General features: G+C 38.1%; 1 protein-coding gene across 1 annotated transcript; it reads right to left on the bottom strand.

The window, feature by feature from the left end:
• On the bottom strand, positions 1-16,361 carry LOC123757580 (uncharacterized). The gene is made up of 11 exons (XM_045741348.2): positions 15,844-16,361; positions 14,043-14,224; positions 13,460-13,564; positions 12,347-12,490; positions 10,858-10,989; positions 8,634-8,782; positions 4,576-4,680; positions 3,531-3,771; positions 3,210-3,335; positions 2,810-2,989; positions 1-2,442 (listed from the first exon to the last, which is right to left on the bottom strand). Exons 1-11 carry the CDS (start codon positions 16,130-16,132, stop codon positions 2,245-2,247), a joined length of 1,851 nt encoding a protein of 616 aa, XP_045597304.1. The 5' UTR covers positions 16,133-16,361; the 3' UTR covers positions 1-2,244.
• Positions 16,362-20,905: the final 4,544 nt, after the last annotated feature.

Raw genomic sequence — 20,905 nt, 5'->3', positions numbered from 1 at the left:
GTATATAGTTAGTTTTATTTTTCTGGCCTGATAGCCCATCTCACCCCAGAAACATGGAAAATATGGGGCACTGATGTACTGCAACTTGGCTTATATTCAAAAGAATGAACTGTAGATAACTCAGATTATGTACATTATATATATATATATATATATACAGTATATATAATGTAATATATATTACATTATATATAAAGGAAGATATTTAGGAGAAATACAGCAAAAGGTAAACTACCATATACATTTTGGTGTCATAACTGTATTGTCTTAATGAGAATTCACCAATAGTGCACAATTGATAGTAACTGATTAGGACAATAGTATAGCTGTAAAATAATATTATGGTACTTCTATATACATTATATACTATATAGCAAATACATTCACACAATATGACATACCATTACGCATTTTTACCTTTTAACATAAATATTTGGTCAAGCCACAAGAATAGAGATCAATAACAAATTGAATGTACAATAAACCTTATTTTCCTGACAGTCTTGGGAGAAGTTCTAAAGTATAATTTTGCAATCCTTCAGAGAGAGAACAGCTGGTAAGAAAATAGCCATTATGTCAATTTGAACTAAAATGCAGCTAAAATGTTAATAGATACTGCATTCGGAATTTAATATGATCAGATATGCATATTTGTTAAAGATTATTTTTTGTTGTATTTTCGTACCCCTGTGGCGTAGTAGTAAAGCATGCGCCCAGTGCTTTGCAAGCGCTTTGGCCTGGGTTTGTATCCTGGCCGGGGAGGATTCACCGGGTGCTAATCCTTAACCTGTAACCTCTGTTCACCCAGCAGTGAATAGGTACCTACTTGTTAAATGATTTGGCAGGTCGTATTCAGGGAAAAAATTAGAATTAAGGACCTGCCCGAAGCGCTATACATGCTAGTGGTTTTACAAGAATGTAAGAAGTCTTGTGCAGTATACATATATAAATTAAAAAAGAAAAAAATATTTTTAGGAATTTGGGGATAGGAAAGCATAGTTCTTTCTGAAATTGAGCAGTCTAGTAATTAAATGAGTAGGATCTATGACCTGAGGAAAGAATGTTGTTACGGTAATCTCTTGCTTAGGCAAGAAGATCCTGCCTATTCAACAACAAATATGCATACTCTGGTACAAGAATTCAACATTAACAATGACCACAATACGTGCTCAGAAATCTGTGTGCAGACAAGACGCCGGCCCTTCCTCCCTCCACCCTCAAATACCCGAGGCACCTGCACGACTGGGGACAACTCCACTAACTGGTCAACCAGCCTAACCACTCATTTGAGACTGCCAGTGATAGTTACCTGCACATCAGCGCCACCTACACTAGGCCTGTCCACCTATAAAAGCAGTTCACCACCGGCCAGACCTCAGAATACGCTTCGTGCTCTCAGCAGTAACATCTACTGTAGCCTTCCAGGAAACTGTAGATGCGTACTGCTTGTTGTATATTATATTTTGCACCTTTATTTGCTATTAACGTAACTGTTACCTGTTCATATTGCATTGTGTTTTGTGTTTTGCTAAGTAGAATATTGGAATTGTTTTATTTGTTAGTCATTTTTGTTATATTAAATATTTAAGTTTTTCATTCTTTTGGAATTTATCCCGCAACTCTCACACCGTAAAGAGGTCAGAAGCAGTTTTATTTACAGTACTTTGCTTTAGTTTTTTTTTTATTTAATGTGATTGGCATTTCAAAAGCCAGAATAGCCACTGCTCTATTCTTTCGCTTTTACGTCACAATGTACACCCTACATCATCACTATAAACAAACCTAACGAAAATAGAAAATGTTGTGACGTCATTATGACATCATACTGTTCATGCCGGTACAGATTTTAGATCTTATTTGGTTACTGAGAACCACATGTACAGAAGGCCTACATTTCTCTATAAAAATGAAATGCTTTTATTAATAGCTAAAAAATATATATATTAGTCTAACCTGAACACAGAATGTTGTATATGCTAGTGCACCTGCTATGCAATCAAGCAATTTTGTATGTAATATAGACGGAAACCAGGTCCTTGCAATCTAGAGATTTGTACATTCATTTTGTTTTGATTCTTGTGACAAAATAAGAAAATTGTCATATTATTAATCAACATTTTCATTTACAATTTTGCTATCATCCATTTATGCGGCACTTACAATAAAATATTTGTATAGTCAAAATAAATTATGTATAATTTATTCATTTGTATTTATACAGAATGTTGGAAGTTAAAGGATAGGCTAACTGCCAGTATGAGGTGTGAGTTGTACATAAGATAGTGTAGAATCATATGAAGCTGTCATGACTGTCGTGAGATAATGTCTCTTCTCTTCACCACCAAGAATACCAAACTCAGCCACCACCTCGTCTCCTCCCACACTGTGCCAGCCTTCTTCAGCTGCTTCACTGTTGTACCCCAGAGACAACATCTCTATCACCTGAATAAAAGAAATAGTAATACTGTAATGTACAATGAAATCACATTAATGAGATGCATCAATTAGAAAATCATGTCATGGTCTAGGGTGTGCTTAGGAGTACCATGTGTGTGGGTTCGATTCCTCCTCATGGTTCCTACTGATTTTCTAAATAATATTATTATTTTTCACAGTATGTATATATATTAATTTGGGAGCATATTAGATAACTCAAAACTATAAGATCTAAATGACATAAATTACCATATAACTGCTGTAAAGCTAGAAGAAATTTAATATAATCCATCAATACTGTGGACTCACACACTATATAATAAAGTAACTTGGAAGAGAAGAGCATGCTTGTGCTCAAATAAGACAGACTTACTGTTTCATCTTCACGTATGAGAGCAATGTTGTGGAGGATGCAATTTGCCCTTACAATCTTCCTGTTGTTTTCAATATATTGATCCAATTGTTGCATACGCTTAAATCTTGATTTGAATATTGTCATCACATTAGTTACTAGCTTTAGAACTTTGCTGTGGTTTTCATTATATATTATTTCCTGAAAGAATTAAAATTACCATAAATAAATGTGTGCTGTATACTGTATACATAAAGCCATATAACATACTAAAATGATAAACAAGTTCCCTCTTATATCCTAAACATAGTTATGCTAGTTATTATACAATTATGTATTGATAACAGAATCTGATCAGAATGGACATTTTGTGTTTGTAAATAACTTAATAACTAAATTGGTGAAAATGGTCAACTCTTACCTGGTAGGTTAATTCATTGGCCATGTGCGGCGTCATGATGGCCGGTGCCAGGGGATACACACTAGGAGCAACTACATGTGTTTCTGAACTTGTAAGAGTTTGAAGATGAAACCAGGCCTCTGATTCCTAGAGGAAGTATGTACGCAAGATAAAGCGATGATGAACCAATACTAATTATTATTTGTAAAATCGGTTAAATGCACTTTAAGGCACCACCGTTAATGTTTCTTGGGCTTCAAATGGTTTGCTAGGTTATTACAATGTGCTAAGCAGAAGTGCATGTCACCATAGCTATTTTAAGTTGATTAACAAGCAGATTACCTGAAACACCTGGATGCGTGTGCCAGTGGCTGGAGCGTCCAAATGAATATCTCGAAAAAGTAGTCTTTGGTCTACTATAAACTGCAGGACAAAAGCACACTTGGACCCAGAGGCAGTTTTAGCATAGCAAAACTCTTCCTCCTGACTAAGTGGCGTCCGCATGTGAACAAGAGCTGCATCCATTGCTCCGAAAACTCCTGGGAATCCTGTATCATGCTTGATTACTTCGGCAATTGTTATCCTGGAAACAAATATCAAGCAATGAATGTGATGAAACACCGCTTTCTAGTCAGTAGCTCTAAAGAGCTTAAGCAGTGATACCGATAAGCCATCAGTGTGTACCAGGCCTCTTGAGACATAAATAGGCCTACTGGGAACCAGGACCAGAATCTGGTTCTCTCAATGAGGCAAGGGAAGAATAAAGATCAGAGATTGAAAACATGGAAAACTGATTAGAAAGTCTAGACAAAATAAAACAAAACACTGCTTGAAAGCATGAGCACATGATTACATGCTGTGCCTCATAATGTTCCAATATTTGCTACTGGCTTTCAACATTTACACCCTTCCTTTTTGAATTTCTGAATTAAATGATTTGCAGCTATAAATTATTTATTAAACTATACCTTTTTTCAATGGTGAATGCTTGTTTTGGCACTCTTCCAGCTTCAGAGGTGCACAACACTGTTACTGGAGACTGCATATATGCTCTAAATACTGTATTTAGTATCCGTGCAGACATGTGCAGAAAACAGTCCAGGGCACAAGATTCAGAATGGCTGTGGCAGACTTTTTTGGAAAATGACTAATTACTTTTCATTAATTATACCCATGTAACAGCCCTGCTTAACACTAGGTTAGTTAGTCTTTATTCCTGCCTTATTCCATCTTGTGTTATTACAGCATACAGGACATGCAGCAAACCAATGTGAAATTGTGAGAATTACCTAAAAATATATGATACATACTTTTTGCAATTATATGCATTGAGATTACAAAAATAACAAAGGGAATATAGAATTTTAATATAAATTTTTTAACTAACCTTTCTTCTAGTGTTGGTAAGGTCAGATATTTTTCTTGTTGCCTTATAAGGAAGTCAGAAAACTTGAGAATGGTGTCCAGTAATTCAATAGTCTTGATCTTAAACCTGTTAAAAATAAAGCATACAGTATAATGAAACACTCCCTTCGAGGTTGTTCCTTAGTAGCTCTACTCAACTTACGTCACTGTGACTATATCACACTGAGGACAATTACCTTTCTATAAAAGTCCTGTATCATCCATGTGGTGAGGACACTGTAGAGATGAGGCTAATCCAGTACCAAATTAAACCATTTGAAAACTGAAGAAAATAGCAAAACACTCAACCCTCCTCCATTTTTTTTAAACAGCCAATTGACAAATAACTCTGAAAACCTAATTTTTACTAATCTGACTGCCACAACCACAACTAGGTGGCAGCCAGACCCCGAGGGAGGTGAGGTTGGCTTTCAAACTTGAGCCCCATTACATCCTCTGATATGGGAAGCTGGTAAAAATCCAGAATTGAATGTAATAAAATGCATCTTTCTGTTGGCCCCCTCTGTAGCCCACACATATGGTGCCCCACCAGGCCTCTGCGAGTCACAAAACCCTACTGCAGACCAGAAACGGAATCTGGTCTACTCAACAGAGGCAAAGGGAGTCTTGGGAAAGTAAATCAATCCAAGCAACCCAAGTAAAGAGAAAAACCACCAGAGATATAGTGAAACCCAAAACAAGCAACTGCATGGAGAAAGATGCTGGTTTCTATAACACTGGGCAGAGTGGCCCAGTGCTGATCGCCCTTTCCTGGGTTACTGACTACTTCTTCCTCTGCCCTTGGTAGGCCCTTTTTTGTGTTGTTCTCCATGGTGAGACAGCTCAGGGAGCCACTGAGAGGAGCCTGAACAGAAATGTAGGGGTAAATGTAATGAATCATCTCTCTTTTTTTTTTTTTGGTAGGTCCCCTCAGTGGGTTCATGTTCTTTCCTTCAGCTGGAAGCTCTATGTGTATTCACATATGTACAAAGAGTGCATAAAGTGTCTTCTTCACACTGACCCTCAGGTGGCTCAGATTTACCCTTCGTGTTGGCTGAGGTTGTTGGATGAATGGGGTTGTTAATTAATTAAGTTGTTCAGAGTTGATTGGGAATTGGTTGTTTTGAAACAAAATTTGAAGGGTTGAGTGTTTTGTTATTTTCCTTGCTTTTCAGGTGGTTCACCTAAGTAGTGGGTCTGATCCCCATGAGTATCCCACTACATGGAAGGTAGAAAGAATGTTTGAAAGGGTACTTTTGTTTGTTTTTTAAATAAGCGAGTACAGGAATAGATAACGCCTAACCCCTGGTACTAGACTCAGAGTTTTCCCTTCCCATAGTGTTCCAGGAGTTTTTCTACTCCCCAAATCTTACTAGTTTTCCCTGGAACATGACCAGCCAATCAGTTAACAACCAGGTACCCAGTTACTGCTGGGAGAACATGGGGCAAACACTTAAGGATTGGTGCCCAGTTAATTTTCCCTGGCCAGGGCTTGAATTAACCCTGCAGACCAGATTGCAGTATGAGCCTGTTACTACATCAACAGGAATTGTCCAAGAATGGCCAAAATTATCACTGGCAGCCTGGCATGTTCAGTTTCCAATGTGTACTGATGACATAAACCGGGGAGCTACTGCAGGTCATAAGCCCAGAAATTATCATTATAATCCTCATCTACTCTGTGTGATGCACTTACAAAATACTGTATAATAAATATAGGACAAAACTTTTAACTTTGCAATAAAGTGATTACTTTTAGTGATTACTTCTATTCACACTAATAGATACTGTACTTGAAAATATTAGTATTATAAGACAGGCCGGGTCACAGAATTTTATGTGATAGCTATTTCCTACCTCAGTTTGAAATCAAATTTAAAATTAGTTTTTAAATAAAACATGTAAAATCAGGTTTTAAGGTTATGAATATTGTTTCTGAGTAGGTTGCCAAGATTATGGTCATTTGTGTTCATGGGGAGGATTGTGCAGTCAGACAGGACAAACAACTACATCAATGCCACTGAAAACTTGTCAAGTGTCCCTGAAGGATCATTTAAGGTATCAGTGTTACTGGAGAAAACTGAATCAAAGTAAAAGTAACTTACATATACCAAAATTCTACAAAACCTCTTCCACAACATCACAGCATGATCACCAAAGGAAGGCTCTGATTAACTACCAACTACCTTGTTACACACCTACACTGCCAACTCAACATACTCAAGCTACCACTACATACTTCCTAATTCTGTGACCCGCCTTTTAACACACGAAAAGCTAGGCAAAAGGGAGGGAGAGGGAGTGGCAGAATGAATTGCCCGGGTATGCACCTTCATAAACTCAAGCCTGATTTCTGAGATAACTTAATTTACTGCTCCCTAATGTATTCTGAGAAAATTAAAAAGAAGAAGCATTAACACAGAACAACCAAATACAGTGAAGGCTTCTGAGACACCCCCAGGGGGCACTGTGTTCCCCCAGACATTTAAGAAGTACTGGCTACTGTAACAAGATGAGTGTACCAAGGACTACACACTGCTAACCCAAGCAAGAATCTAGGAGAGATAACACTATGAAAATCTGATTTGACTCTCATAAGCTGTGTGCGTGAATCTCCTTACAGATATCACAAAAATTCTGTGTTGAATTTAATGAAATGCCTCTTTCTGGTGGGTCTCTTTGTAGCTCCCCAAACTACCCACTTAGGTAGCTTACATACTTAAGAAATGTATCAGGCTACATTCATTTAAAAGCGCCTACTGAAAACCAGAAGGAGAATTTTACCCCATCAAAAGAGACAAGAGAAATCATCTTCAAGCGAAAATTAGATTATTTCCTCCAAGGAGTGCCGGACCAACCGGGCTGTGGTGGATGAGTGGGCCTGTGGGCCGCTCCAAATAACAGCCTAGTGGACCAAACTCTAACAAGTCAAGCCTGGCCTCGGGCCGGGCTTAGAGAGTAGAAGAACTCCCAAAACCCCATCAACCAGGTATCAACCAGACATAGGATGTCTATATACTCTGGTGATCCTATATTGAAATATAGGATCACTAGTAACCAAGAGAAAAACCACTTGAAAGGTAGAGTGCACCAAAGCAGACAACATTATAAATATTGGTAATGTTGTTCCTAACTATGTAAACAATCATTGCCTGGCTAGAACCACTGGTCTTAAACTCATGCACATCACCAGGTGATAACACTGGCCTCCAGTGGTCTTCAGTCATCACCCCCACTCATTCTTGCACTACCCAAATGCACAATACCTCAACATCATAGAAGAACAGCATGGATGAGGGTGAGCAGCTAACAAGAGACCCATCAAGAAGTAATTTACTACATTCAATGCTGGATTTCTGGGAGGGCCCATTCAGTGACTCCATGAACTAATTTACCACAATGAAGAAGCGACCATTATCTCACAAATGAAGAATTGGTCCAAGCTTACCATGAGCAGAGGGGAGAAAAAGATACCACCCACAGGATATCAATTCCAGTTCAACCAACCCAATGCAACACACGCTCCTCGACACAGGTGAGGAGCGCTGACTAAATACTGAGCCACTAGCACCTAGTTAGTGTCGATACTCATTAACTCAAATATTAGAAAGCAACATACTGTACTGAAAAAGACCACAAATTTCCAGACAATGAGCACAAGGAAAGATGGATAACCAATTCATAATGACCACATGAGCTACCTGAGATAACCAAGCCCTGGAACAAGGGACCATGGACATGAGAGCGACAAATAATGCAACTGCATGAACATCCTACATGGCACAAGCAAGAAGAGTAATGCAGTACAATATGTATGCATCAGTGAATGCACTGATGCACACACATTGTACAGTACTTTGATGCACTCCTGACCAAACAAACCAGTTATCAATCACCAAGAGACCCCTCCAGAAACCTGGTCTCATTCTTTGTTAGAAAAGATGGAGTAGGCTGAAGATGAAGAAACTGAAAACACTGACAAAATGAACAAAAAGACAGTTACTGTATCATTCACATGAAGAGTACATTGTTACAACTTACCTTGAAGATGCCGCAGCTATATTCTCATTAGAGCCCAAGTAGTACAGTGAAGCCAGAACGTGCTGTTCATATTGCTCCAGCTCGGCCACAGCCAACCCAGCTTTTACCATCTTCTCTACTACTTCCTTTTGCCATTCTCCAACTAAAAACTTGAAAAAAAAACGTTGAATGCAATTAAATGCCTTATTCTGGGCATTCCTCAGTAGCTGAGAATGGCAATGATTCTGCAGAGCCATATTTGATATGCGAGACTCCTATGACAATCTCTGGCAGTGATTAGTAACATTCCAAAAATTCTCCTGCTCATAAAAATGAAATAGTCACAAATTACAAAAACAACTCCAAGAAAAGTTTGGAAATAAATAATCATCAAACTCAGAAATTATTAAATCATTAAGTATTGAAACACTCATAAATCAACCACCTCACATTTTGCTACCAGGTGGCACCACACCACACTTGGGATCCCAGTGAGGTGGATCTTTCACTCTCAAGTCTAAGTTACAAGAGACAGTTATGGAGGAGGAGGAAAAATAAGAATGGGACTAGGAAGCTACTGTGGACCAACCAGAAAGAGGTGTTTCATTACAAAGTTGGAGAGGTCCCCTCGGTAGTTAACCTCAGCCTTTTCCCACAGCCCCTCAAAGAGAGGACCAATTAATTTTTTTCCCAGGACACTATTACATAAATAAAATAAGAAACTAATTTACAAAAGGCAAACTTACAGCAGGAAACTTATCCAAGACAGTCGACTGTAGAGAGAGGAAGGCTGGCTTAGGAACCCAAATCAACATGAACCCACGATGTGATTGAACTGGCACTATGGTTTGTTCATGCTTAATCTCTGTTCCTTACACACATCACATGTCACAATCTTCCCAGCCTTTCTTCCCTCATCCTATCTTCAAATTCACTTGAATATGCTCTCTTCACCAGTTTACCATCATCCATTTATTCAACATGCCTGAACCACTTCTACACTTGTTGTTAAACAACTTATGCACTCCACATATCTCCATGACATTTTCATTCCTTATTCTATTAGCTTAACACCATACATGCTTACTTCATGTGATGAATATCAAATGAGACACTGACATAGCATGATTAATTGCTTGGAAGGAAGAAATTGTTTTCTCACAAATATGCATTTGTGAGAAAATGTTGTGCAATTGTTTAGTATTGAAAACGTTGCCTCATGCAAACAAGGTTTCCCACATTCTTATCAAGACACTAGCACACCAGTAATTCCTTGGCTTTTCCCATTACTCATCATTTATTGGCCACAATGTAACGGGGGTTGGGGGAAATAGCTCTATCTTGTCCATTATTCCACCCCCCAGTTAACTAACGAGGCCGGGGGAAACAGCTCTCTCTAGTCCGTTATTCCGTCCTCAGTTAGCTAACTATTCTAGAGCACCTCCAGAGTTCCTAGGGCAACCTCTCTCGTTCAACACCTTGTAACCTAGGTATTTGACTACCTAGGTGCTAAGACTACAAGGGATTGGCCTCTGCTCTGCTCTGCTGGCTGGTCTCCTATTCTTAATGCTGTCGAATCGATAGTTCTCCGAGTATATATTGGGGAACCTAGTAGCTAACTCCACCCACACTTAGATAGCCCGAGGCTCTCTACGAAACCACTCCTTAAACGTCGGCATGTTTGAAGGCTACCAGGCTACAATTATCAGATTATCAGAAGCAAGGTGAAATTCACATGATCTGACCTCAGGTCACTTGAGGTCATTAACGCTTTGAGGTGTGAGATCTCAGGCCGACAACCTGGCGCCTTTCTCAAATCCTTGTCTGTGACTCATGTACTATATATATTCTAAATAAACTAAACCAAACACTTTTACAGTGTTACAACAAGATCAATCCACATGCAGGACAAGACATTTGGGCATGTCTTCTTACACCTGATGCTTCTGTTTACCTCATAGTAAATATATATCTGGGAGTTAGGCAAATGTTGTGATAGGCATTCTGACGAAGGTTAGTTGTTAGCAAAGGGAGACCTCGATAAGCCTAACAGGCTTCCTGTCCCCAACACTGGAAAACCATTTATTCGACCAAATTTCATATTTTAAGTATTTTCGTAACCTATTACAATGATTCATATATACTCAATACTATACTTTAAATTTTCTTATTTCACTTTCCACATTACATTCCCCTTATTGTAACAAACAAATTACAGTACACTATATAAGTTAGAACACTTTACCTGATATAAAGATTTTGTGACTCTAAATGTTTGGAGAAACTGAGAGTCACTTAATTCTGTGTCTAAACTAGGAGGAAATGCAGCTCTGGTGTTATCTTTCAATTTCCGTAATCTCCGAGGTCTCTTGCCACTCTAAAATATTAAACAAGTGTTTAGATTAACCAATATGATGAAGTATATTTAACCAAATATGATGAAGTATATTATGAAATATATCACAAAAACTGCAGTAAGCAAGTAATACTAAGAAAGTTGATATAAAATAGGCAACTATAGCATTTGTTTACTTCTAACCCCCTTAATCTGCATCCTAAAATGAAAAATAAAAAATGCATAATTTTTTATTTTTTTTATCTGCACATGACAGGCAAATACATGCTCCAACTGCCTGCAGATGATTTCACCCAGCCTCACTTGTTTATAAATCAAAGCAGGTGTATGGTTACATTTTATTGTTCCCTAGATGGCTCTAATGATTGCCCACCACATTGAAAATATATACTAAATGACCAGTTTCCTTCCTAAGCATCATTAAATATGTACCCAACATGTTTGACACACATTCTTCTTGCATACAGTGTGTGCAGCACAAACACTCAAGTGATCATCGATGCCATACAAAGTTTGTAAAACTTTGCAAGAACTGGAAGATCTTATTGTCAATATACTGGAATACAGTATATTGCGTAAAGTACACTTGAATATTAACCATCCGAAATGAAAATAAGCAGGCTCAACAGCAAGGTGAGGGGCTTTGGTAGCAGTTGGCACAAAGCAGCATCACTCACACTGTCATTCTTGAGTTAATAAGTGGAGATGGAGCTACTGAGCATCCACCAGGAAGAGGCATTTCAATACATTCAAAACTGGAGTTCTAGGAGACCCCTCAGTAGCTCTCTGTTGCTATCACACCACAACCTCAAATGAGAATGCTGTTAAACTGAAATGAAGAAAAAGCCAAGAGCCAGCCAGGATGAGGCTGGCTCTCTTCCCCAAGGAAAGAAGGATAAATAGGGATATATAGACCAGACCGCACTCGACAAGCTCGTCAAAGCCAGACCTCAAGGGCCAGCAGAAACCAAAAGAGCATGGGCTGAAGAAGACCAGGACCTGGAGACTACTAGTCACCGGCAATATTTTTCTCTGGTAATTCTCAAGCATCATTAAATAGTTTTATAAGGGCACCATAGTTCTTGTAGCATTGGTGCCTAATTGGGCTATGATCCTATTAATCTTTACATTGTTCCACTCACTATTTGCACTTTCTCATGTGTTCCAATCCCTATGTGATTTTTTGTCAATTTAATTTGTCAATTATTTTTAGACATTCACACCTCGATGTAGTATTGTACTTTTAAATACCTGCACAGTTTAGGGGTTAAGGCATACCTATAAGAACTGCACAATAATAAACCCCAAGAAATTTCTCACCTATCTGCAGGGTTAACAAATTTCCTTAAACAATACTGTATGTTGGAAAGAAACTTACTGGATATTTGTTATGATTGCAATGATCTGATACATCTGGCAGTTGAATGTATATCCTACGCTCACCCTCAGCATTATCTGTCCTCAGGGCAAGTCGAAGGAGCATGGATTTGATTCTTCTGGCATTCACTGTGTTTTTATCCACCTGATATTAACAAATAAAAAAATTATAATAATAAGAACTATAAGTTCTTCCAGTAATATAACATCAACAGTTGTTTAAAGAACTATCAGTAAAGATACATACATTGTAATTGTAATGCTATACTGTATATATTAATTTAATTAACATTACTGAAGGTTTCAACATATTTAAAATTAGTTAACATCACCCATGGCTGGCTTCCTTCATGACCCAGCAGATGGAAGAGTAATAATTGTTAATTATATTATTATTATTATTATAATTATAATAATTAATAATTATTACTCTTTCTTCTGCTGGGTCATGAAGGAAGCCGGCAAACGATTTACACAAAAGTAGGATTCACCCAAACCAGCTCAAAACTCATTAGTACCAATTATCACCCTCAGGTGGCCCTCAACCAGCTTCTCAGGCCAGTTCTGTTGCTGGTGTCATATTGTCATGTACTTGTACTGCTTTTAGTGCTTCCATCAGTGTGTGTGTCAGTCCCACTGATCAAGCTAAGTACCAGTCATCCTTGGACTCTGTTGTCCTGCAGGGCCCATGTGCTTTGTGTATTGTTTCTACAGTATATTTTAGTATAGGCTTCATGTGTGTTTTAGTTCTGGCTTGTTGTGTGGGCCTGGCTCATTTGGTGTTTCAAGCTGCATGCATGGGCCAGATTCTGGCACTGCTCCCCACTAGACCTAGGTTTCCCTCCATGGCTGATGCGACCTAGTAGATGGTACCCTCTCAGCTTCAGGAAGCCACAAGGGGCTTCCTGAAGTTACAAGATTTTCCTTCCCAGTAAATCTCCATGAATAATTACAAGTATAACACAGAGAAACATTAACCATGAATTGTATTTTGATGTCAAATTAAAACCTAGTTAGGTCAGAAAATTAAAAATAAAGGTAGATGGTTATACAGTAATAAAAACCGTACCCTTGTGAATCATGTAAAATAATGATAAACTGCATTCTGCAATACCTTAAATGAAGGAAACTTGACAATATCCTTCATTACAATCTTTGCAGGACAATTAACTTTCTTTGAGACAGGTAGCCGTCGGTCTTTGATTTTCAGCAATTCCACCTGAAAGGAATAATCAGCAATTACTACTGCATTTTAAAGTATATATTTTACTTTTAACTAATGTACTTTAATCAACAGTCATGTTACATTATATAATGAACACTGAAATGTAATACACATAATGAGGAATGTACGAAATAACATGACACACCGTAAGATAGCTATTGTGAATATTGATGCATACAGAAAAAAGTGAAATACAGTACAGTATATATACAAAGAATTATGGTGTACAGTATAAACTATTATTATTATTATTATTTTTATTATTATTATGATTTCTGTGAACTAGACAAAAAGACGACTTAGTGAAATATTATGTGTGGAATAGTGAGGTCTGACTGTTGAGATGCTGACATCGTTGAAATGTGATGGTAACACTGGAAGAAGTAAGAATCTCTCATTATAAACTTCATTAGCACAATGTGAGTTCCAAAATGAATTCTAGGCATTATAATTTTGAAAATATATCACTCACATTTCTTTTTAAATAATGCTTCTGTTTTTGATAGACATTTCTATCAATCCCATACTGGCATTCCAAAAACTTGCTACCAAGGAGAATGTATGGGATGCCATCATATATAGGAGTGTAGTTCTCTGTTTTGATTTTTTGTTCATCTTGATGCCAAAGAATTTTATGATTGTTTGCACACCAATCTGAAAATAAATTTTATTAGTTTAATAGTTAAAGTATATCCATGTATCCATTACAGTAACATGTACATCAACTAAGGTATTTAAATTAATATTATGTTTGACTAAAAATATAGTTTTGGTGCTTCAACAAATGCTAGTCAATACCCTGATATTCAGTGACATACTTATATTCTCTAGCCTCAATCTGAATAGTAATACAGTAGTTAACATTTTACTATGAAAATGTGTCTGGGCATCCTACACATGTGAGATTAGTTAACGACCCTCAGAGCATTTGAAGACAACCAAAGGCATAAGTATCAGCAACGCTGCTTGCAAGAGTGCTGCTGGCAATAAGTAATTTTTGGTGTCATTTTACCAACAGGGAAGTTAGTTTTAAACTGCCAATATATAATAATGAAAACTAGGACAATTTTTTTTTATAAAGTTAACACATAATAAATGGTTTATATTTTGGCTCAAAATTTTATTTCCATATTACAACAGTCACTTGGACATAGTTCCTTTCTCCTGAGACCTCTGCTCAGCTAGCAGTAAAAGGGTACCCATAAGTTAAGGCAATTGTTATTGCTTGCATCCTAAGGAAGGTGGGTAGTTGGTTTAGACCACAAGTCTCTCCAAAATAGTCAATATTTACTCCAAAATCTGAACCATAACCTTCTGAACCTGTTCCAGCTTCCAGAATAATCCAGATTTCTGAATAATTGCCTTTGTTTGGCTATTTATGAAGAAATTTAAAAATAAAATATATCTTATTACTAATGATATAATACATGCAGAAATACAATATATAAATAATGATTTTGTGTGCATATAATAATAATTCAGCAATAATAACTGGGTAGCAAACAAGAACACTGATTATTAAAATTTTATTTGGCTAGTCTGCCTGAGGCAAGTTGTTCATTTAATCTAGAAATAGACTTACAAACATCAGAGGTGCAAAAATATTGTAATACAGTAACAGATTCTAAAGTCACAGTCAATGCAGGTACACATAAAAATTCAGTTGTAGCTTCATCATTCATTCAAATGCATAATGGAAGGTAGCATTCTGTGGAATTTGGGAAAACAGAACATACTAAAAAAAAAAAAGTGGAGTATTTTAAGGAGTATATTGAGAATCATACGACTTATAAACAATTAAGCCTAGCTAATGATTATTTGAATAAAGTTCCATGAGTCACTGAACTACATGGATGCAGGATAAATTTATCTGACAGGATAAATCAGGATGATTTATCTGACATTACACAAGCAAGACAGTAGTAGTTGTTTTACCTGTTTCTAAGTAGTGCAGCATCTCATGGGCCTGTATCCAAATTTTGGAACATCCTTCAAATTTATATCCAATAATACATAAGTTAGGTATCTTATGGGTCCATAAATCTATTAATTGCTCACTTTGTAATATTTTCCAAAATTTAGAATGGCACAAATTAGAGGCATCCTAGAAATTTTTGAGGTGCCTAACTTAGCTTATCACTAAGTGGCACAAAAATAATTTTAGCTTCTACCTCCTAGCACTCACAGTTAAGGTACATGGGGAAAATAACAGTGAACACTAGAGATGATCAATTTATTAGCTTGAAACTGAACTACAACATTTGCCAACTTACCATCTCTTCCAAAGCTACTTTGCACTTTATAGCAAACGAAACGAGACATTGACCGTTCTTGAAATAATTTTAACGTTTCATTTGCTTTTTCCACTGAATAAACATATCCAAAAGTAGGTTTCAATATAACATCAAAATATTCATGTGCCCGAGATGAGGCTCCACACAATGGCTCGGTCCTGCTCCCCACTGCTGTCGTCTCAGCATCTCCATCTCCAGTATCTTCTGCATTTGTCACAACTTCAATTGACTCTGCGTCCTCTAGTTTGATATTAACCGATTCCTCCATGGTTCAAATTGGTATGAATAATGGCTCAAGCTGGGATTTATTGTGGTTCAAGCTGGTGTATGATGATTCAAGCTGGCATGATGGGACATGTTAGCATGTATGATAGTTGAAGTTGACATATAATGTATACCGAGTCAAGCAAGCATATATGATGGGTCCAAGCTGGGGTAAAGGACGGTTCAAGCTGGCGTATATGAAACACACTTCTGTCTGCTGTGTTTACATCGGTGTCACTAATCTTGCCAGGGAGACGCCGTCAACAAATAATTAAGTCATAATTCAAGTTTTTGATATAAAATATAATTAAATTCTCAATATTCCAAAATTAAATTATAAATAAATATAGTACAAGGCAAATACAAGTCTGAAACCTAAAACATAAGCAATAGTTTTTAATTTAAAATCATATCGGCGAGTCCATGGATGCGTTTGTGGTCATTATTTTGACAACGTTACTATCTGCATGTGGGGTTTCAAATTTACAACATGTCGTCACTCAACCAACAACAACAAATTACAACATTATATAGTAATAATAATAATAATTATTATTATTATTGTTAGTTATTATTATTTTATCCCCTCCATTCATAACACTCAGGAATATTGGAAGATATTTTTGTGCTGTACCCAGAGTTTGCTAGTGGAGGCTACTCCATGTATAACTAACCATCCTGTAAGATGGGTTGTTGTTGTTATAAATTCAGCTACTCGGAACAAGTTCCAAGTAGCACGGGCTATGGTGAGCCCGTAACTTACCTAGCACAGGAGCGGGGCAAGTAGCACGGGCTATGGTGAGCCCGTAGTGGAATTACCTGGCACAGGAGCGGTGCTGCATGTGCTCCTGTGTGTGAGATAGGATAATACATGAACTTATAGCCACTTCTTCTCCCCCCCCCCCTTCCCAACCTAAATCCTTATCCTGACCTCTTCCCAGTGCCATATAGTCGTAATAGTTTGGCGCGTTCTCCTGATAATTCCCTTTCCCTTATAGCCAGTTTGTATCTACACTTTGTAATCTTAAATATTGAATAGGGTAGAAGCACAATGCTGTGTATACCTAAGCTTGTTAATGAAAAAATACATATTTAATTAAGAATTACGTTTACGACTATTTTTTCCTATCATTGTACCATTTAAATTAAACTCATTATGGCACGAGAGGCGTTTTAGTGCATGTGTCAAGTCAGACAAGATTCATTGAAAGCTCAGTTGGTTTTGCTCAATGGCGGGGTTGTAGAAGATCACTTACTGCCCTCAAGTTACAAAGTACTAAAATGACATCACAATATTTGTCTTATTTTGAACATGAAAGAGTCCTCCAATAAGCGAGATTAGTTGTCATTACTCTTGCCGATATAATTTTACTCGTGTTCCTGAACCGATTACGCTCGAAACTTTCTTTGAGAAATGGTTTACTTATTTCTTATACACAAACCACACTTTTCAAAATGCTTTACCCACGTTAGAAAATCTTAAATATTGTTCGTTACTTCGGATACATTAGGTTCCTAGGTTCTTGTAGAGAGGCACAATTCAAACACAAGCAGTAAGAGAAGCAGTATTCGAGAAAAGTTCGGACGTCATCAGTTGGGAGTAAGATGTGATCGGTGTCGGTTGTGTTGGGATGAGTGCTGGAAGCTCCTGCAGGTGTTGCAAAATATTCCCCCACTACTGCCTGGTAAGAACAAGAGCAATGTGTGTAGTCTAAGAGAGTTTATATTGTTATTCTTATTAAGTTTAATTATTCGTTCCTTGTATAAATGGAGCGTTATATTGTGAGGGAAATACCAGACGAAGCCAAAACTGCTGTGGCAAAAATACACAAACTTCTCGGTAGTTACATACCTTCGTCCAGTGCTTCTCGTCTTGTGCTGTATGTTTAAGTCGTTTTGCAAAGATTCGTGACTAGTTTAGAAATACCATATTATCGAAAAATATTTTCTAATTGAGTAAATATAACATTGTGTACATGTGGCAGGCAGTGATGGGTCAACAACTTGTCTTAGTATGACCTCGCCAAAGACAAGATAAACAATAACTTGATATTCAATATCCTTTACATGATATGCTTATATACTGTTTATATACCGAAGTTAAGGGTGGTTGGGCCTCAGAACGGCCCGGGCAAACGTCAAGAATCGGGCCATGATGTAGCCTATGATTATATTGGGACATTTTGAAGTCATAAGAACTGGGTGTTAAAGGATATTCTAAGGTCACTGTTGAGTACTTTGTCTCATCGGCTTCTGTATGTTTATTGAGACAAGAACAAAATACATCTGAAAGAACTAGAGTAGCTTAGGCTATATCTATTCCCCTCAACTTAAAGTCCCTCAAGGGGCGTACAAATTCAGCTAGTACAAATACACAAATCACAATACAAGAATCACATTTAACATTGCAGGTTAATATAGTAAGCACAGCATACAAGTGTTACACTCTTGGGGCAAAATTCTTGTAGCTTCTAAGTATTCTGTCTATCATACCATTTTCACACATCGAAACAATTTGATGTGGTACACTACTTATTTCCTTACTTCTATAGTTATCAATAAAATGACACTCTTAAACATAATGTTCTAAGGTGTGGGCGTGCGGCACACTTAATAATTTACACTCCTTATATTCTTCACCGACATCAACGCCGTATTGCCAGATATATTTGTATCCTAATCTTAATCTTATGTAAATTGAATCCTTCCAAGTAGACTTTCCTCTACCGCAGTAGAAGGACAAATTTGTATCTATTATTGAATAATTCTTAAGTGTGTTACTACTGTCCACCATTGCCATTCTCTTAAACTTCTCTTCATCCTCTTGATTCTTGTTTTTATATGTAATACGCTCGAGGGTTACATGCGGCCCTAAAGGCATCACTTGCCCACCTCTGGACGAGGACATTATTAATTTGATTATACACAAGATAATTCCAGACTTAAAATTACATACACACTCACCCACAACAATTGTAATGTTGTAGCAGTGTTTTGGCCTGTACGTCTTCGGCGAAGAGGCGGTTCCATGGGTTTATTACCCCATGGGTGACAAGCATAATTTTTTTTTGGGCCAACACTGTTGGCCAAAAAATTACTAGTACAATTGTTAACCTAACCTAACCTAAGCTTGTAGAGCTTGAAACCGTTGCTCCTTGTTTATGCTACATCTGACCTTCTGAAGATTGTCTGGATCAATATCCTCCAAATTATTCAGTATTTTAAGTTTCGATGAGAAACTTTGTGCTGTCATGTCTGGTGTGGACAGAGAGGGGCGGTGCTTGCTGATATTTTATTTGTGCTTTTGTCTGTTAAAGGAATAACAAATAAACTTCAAGATATTATGCAGTGAACTTTATTCCTGAAAATTATAGCGTAGCCATCATTCAGTGATATATTCCCCGTCCTGTATAATCTTACATCCCCAATCCAGTACAGAGTTACATTCCCAGTCCAGTACAGAGTTACATTCCCAGTCCAGTACAGAGTTACATTCCCAGTCCAGTACAGAGTTACATTCCCAGTCCAGTACAGAGTTACATTCCCAGTCCAGTACAGAGTTACATTCCCAGTCCAGTACAGAGTTACATTCCCAGTCCAGTACAGAGTTACATTCCCAGTCCAGTACAGAGTTACATTCCCAGTCCAGTACAGAGTTACATTCCCAGTCCAGTACAGAGTTACATTCCCAGTCCAGTACAGAGTTACATTCCCAGTCCAGTACAGAGTTACATTCCCAGTCCAGTACAGAGTTACATTCCCAGTCCAGTATAGTGTTACATTCTCAGTCCAGTATAGTGTTACATTCCCAATCCAGTATAGTGTTACATTCTCTGGGTGGTTGCTGTCTTCTAGGTGGGTATATACGGGACTTCTCCGCTAGATGTATGCGGCTCTTCTCGGCGAGGTGTACACAGGACTCCTGGGCTACACAAGGTAGGTGTACGCATTACCACTCCATCATCTCCAACTACTGGCATTACCACACCTCTTCATCCACACTTAATATTTCTCCACTTTCACCACCAGTTTCTTCTCCCCCCCCCCCCGCCACCCACACAACCACGCTCCGCCCTCTCTCCCCCACAACCACTCCCTCTCTTCCCCCACCTCCACTCCCTCCCTCCCCCACCGCCTATCCCCCTTCTCCCCCTCCACCACCCCTCTCCTCACCACTCCACCCCTCTCATTAACCACTCCACCCCTCTCATTAACCACCCCACCCCTCTCGCTAACTACTCCACGCCTGTCACTAACCACTCCACCCCTTTTACTAACCTGTCTGCCTCCACAACAGTCTGGTGGAGGCAGACTCCACCACATCATTGCCTAATGCATTCAAGTTGTTAACTAATGTCTCTGTGGCTCATTTTGGTACTCGGCTTCCACCTGTGTCCCCCTTGTTCATGTTCCACCCGTGCTAAATACAGTAGTTTGCTTTTGTCCACTCTTGTCAATTCCGCTGAGAATTTTGTAGGTGATGATCACCAAACTCTTGTCTTCCAGCGACGTGAGGTTTAGCTCACGTAGCCTTTCCTCATAGTTCAAACCCCTCACTTCGGGTACTAGTGTGGTGACATTCATTTAAACCTTCTCCAACTTAGACTTGTGCCTGACTAGATACGGACTCGACGCTAGAGCTGCATTCTCCAGGATTGGTCTGACATATGGGGTATGCAAGGTTTTAAATGATTCCTTACACAAGTTTCTAAAGGCAGTTCTTATATCGACCAACCTAGCATATGCCGCTGATGATATCTTTTTGCTGTGGACTTCA

Source organism: Procambarus clarkii, chromosome 19 (assembly GCF_040958095.1).
Source record: "Procambarus clarkii isolate CNS0578487 chromosome 19, FALCON_Pclarkii_2.0, whole genome shotgun sequence".
Lineage (NCBI taxonomy): Eukaryota > Metazoa > Arthropoda > Malacostraca > Decapoda > Cambaridae > Procambarus > Procambarus clarkii.
The sequence above is the reverse complement of the archived record's forward strand: the minus strand, read 5'-3'. Positions and strand labels throughout refer to the sequence as shown.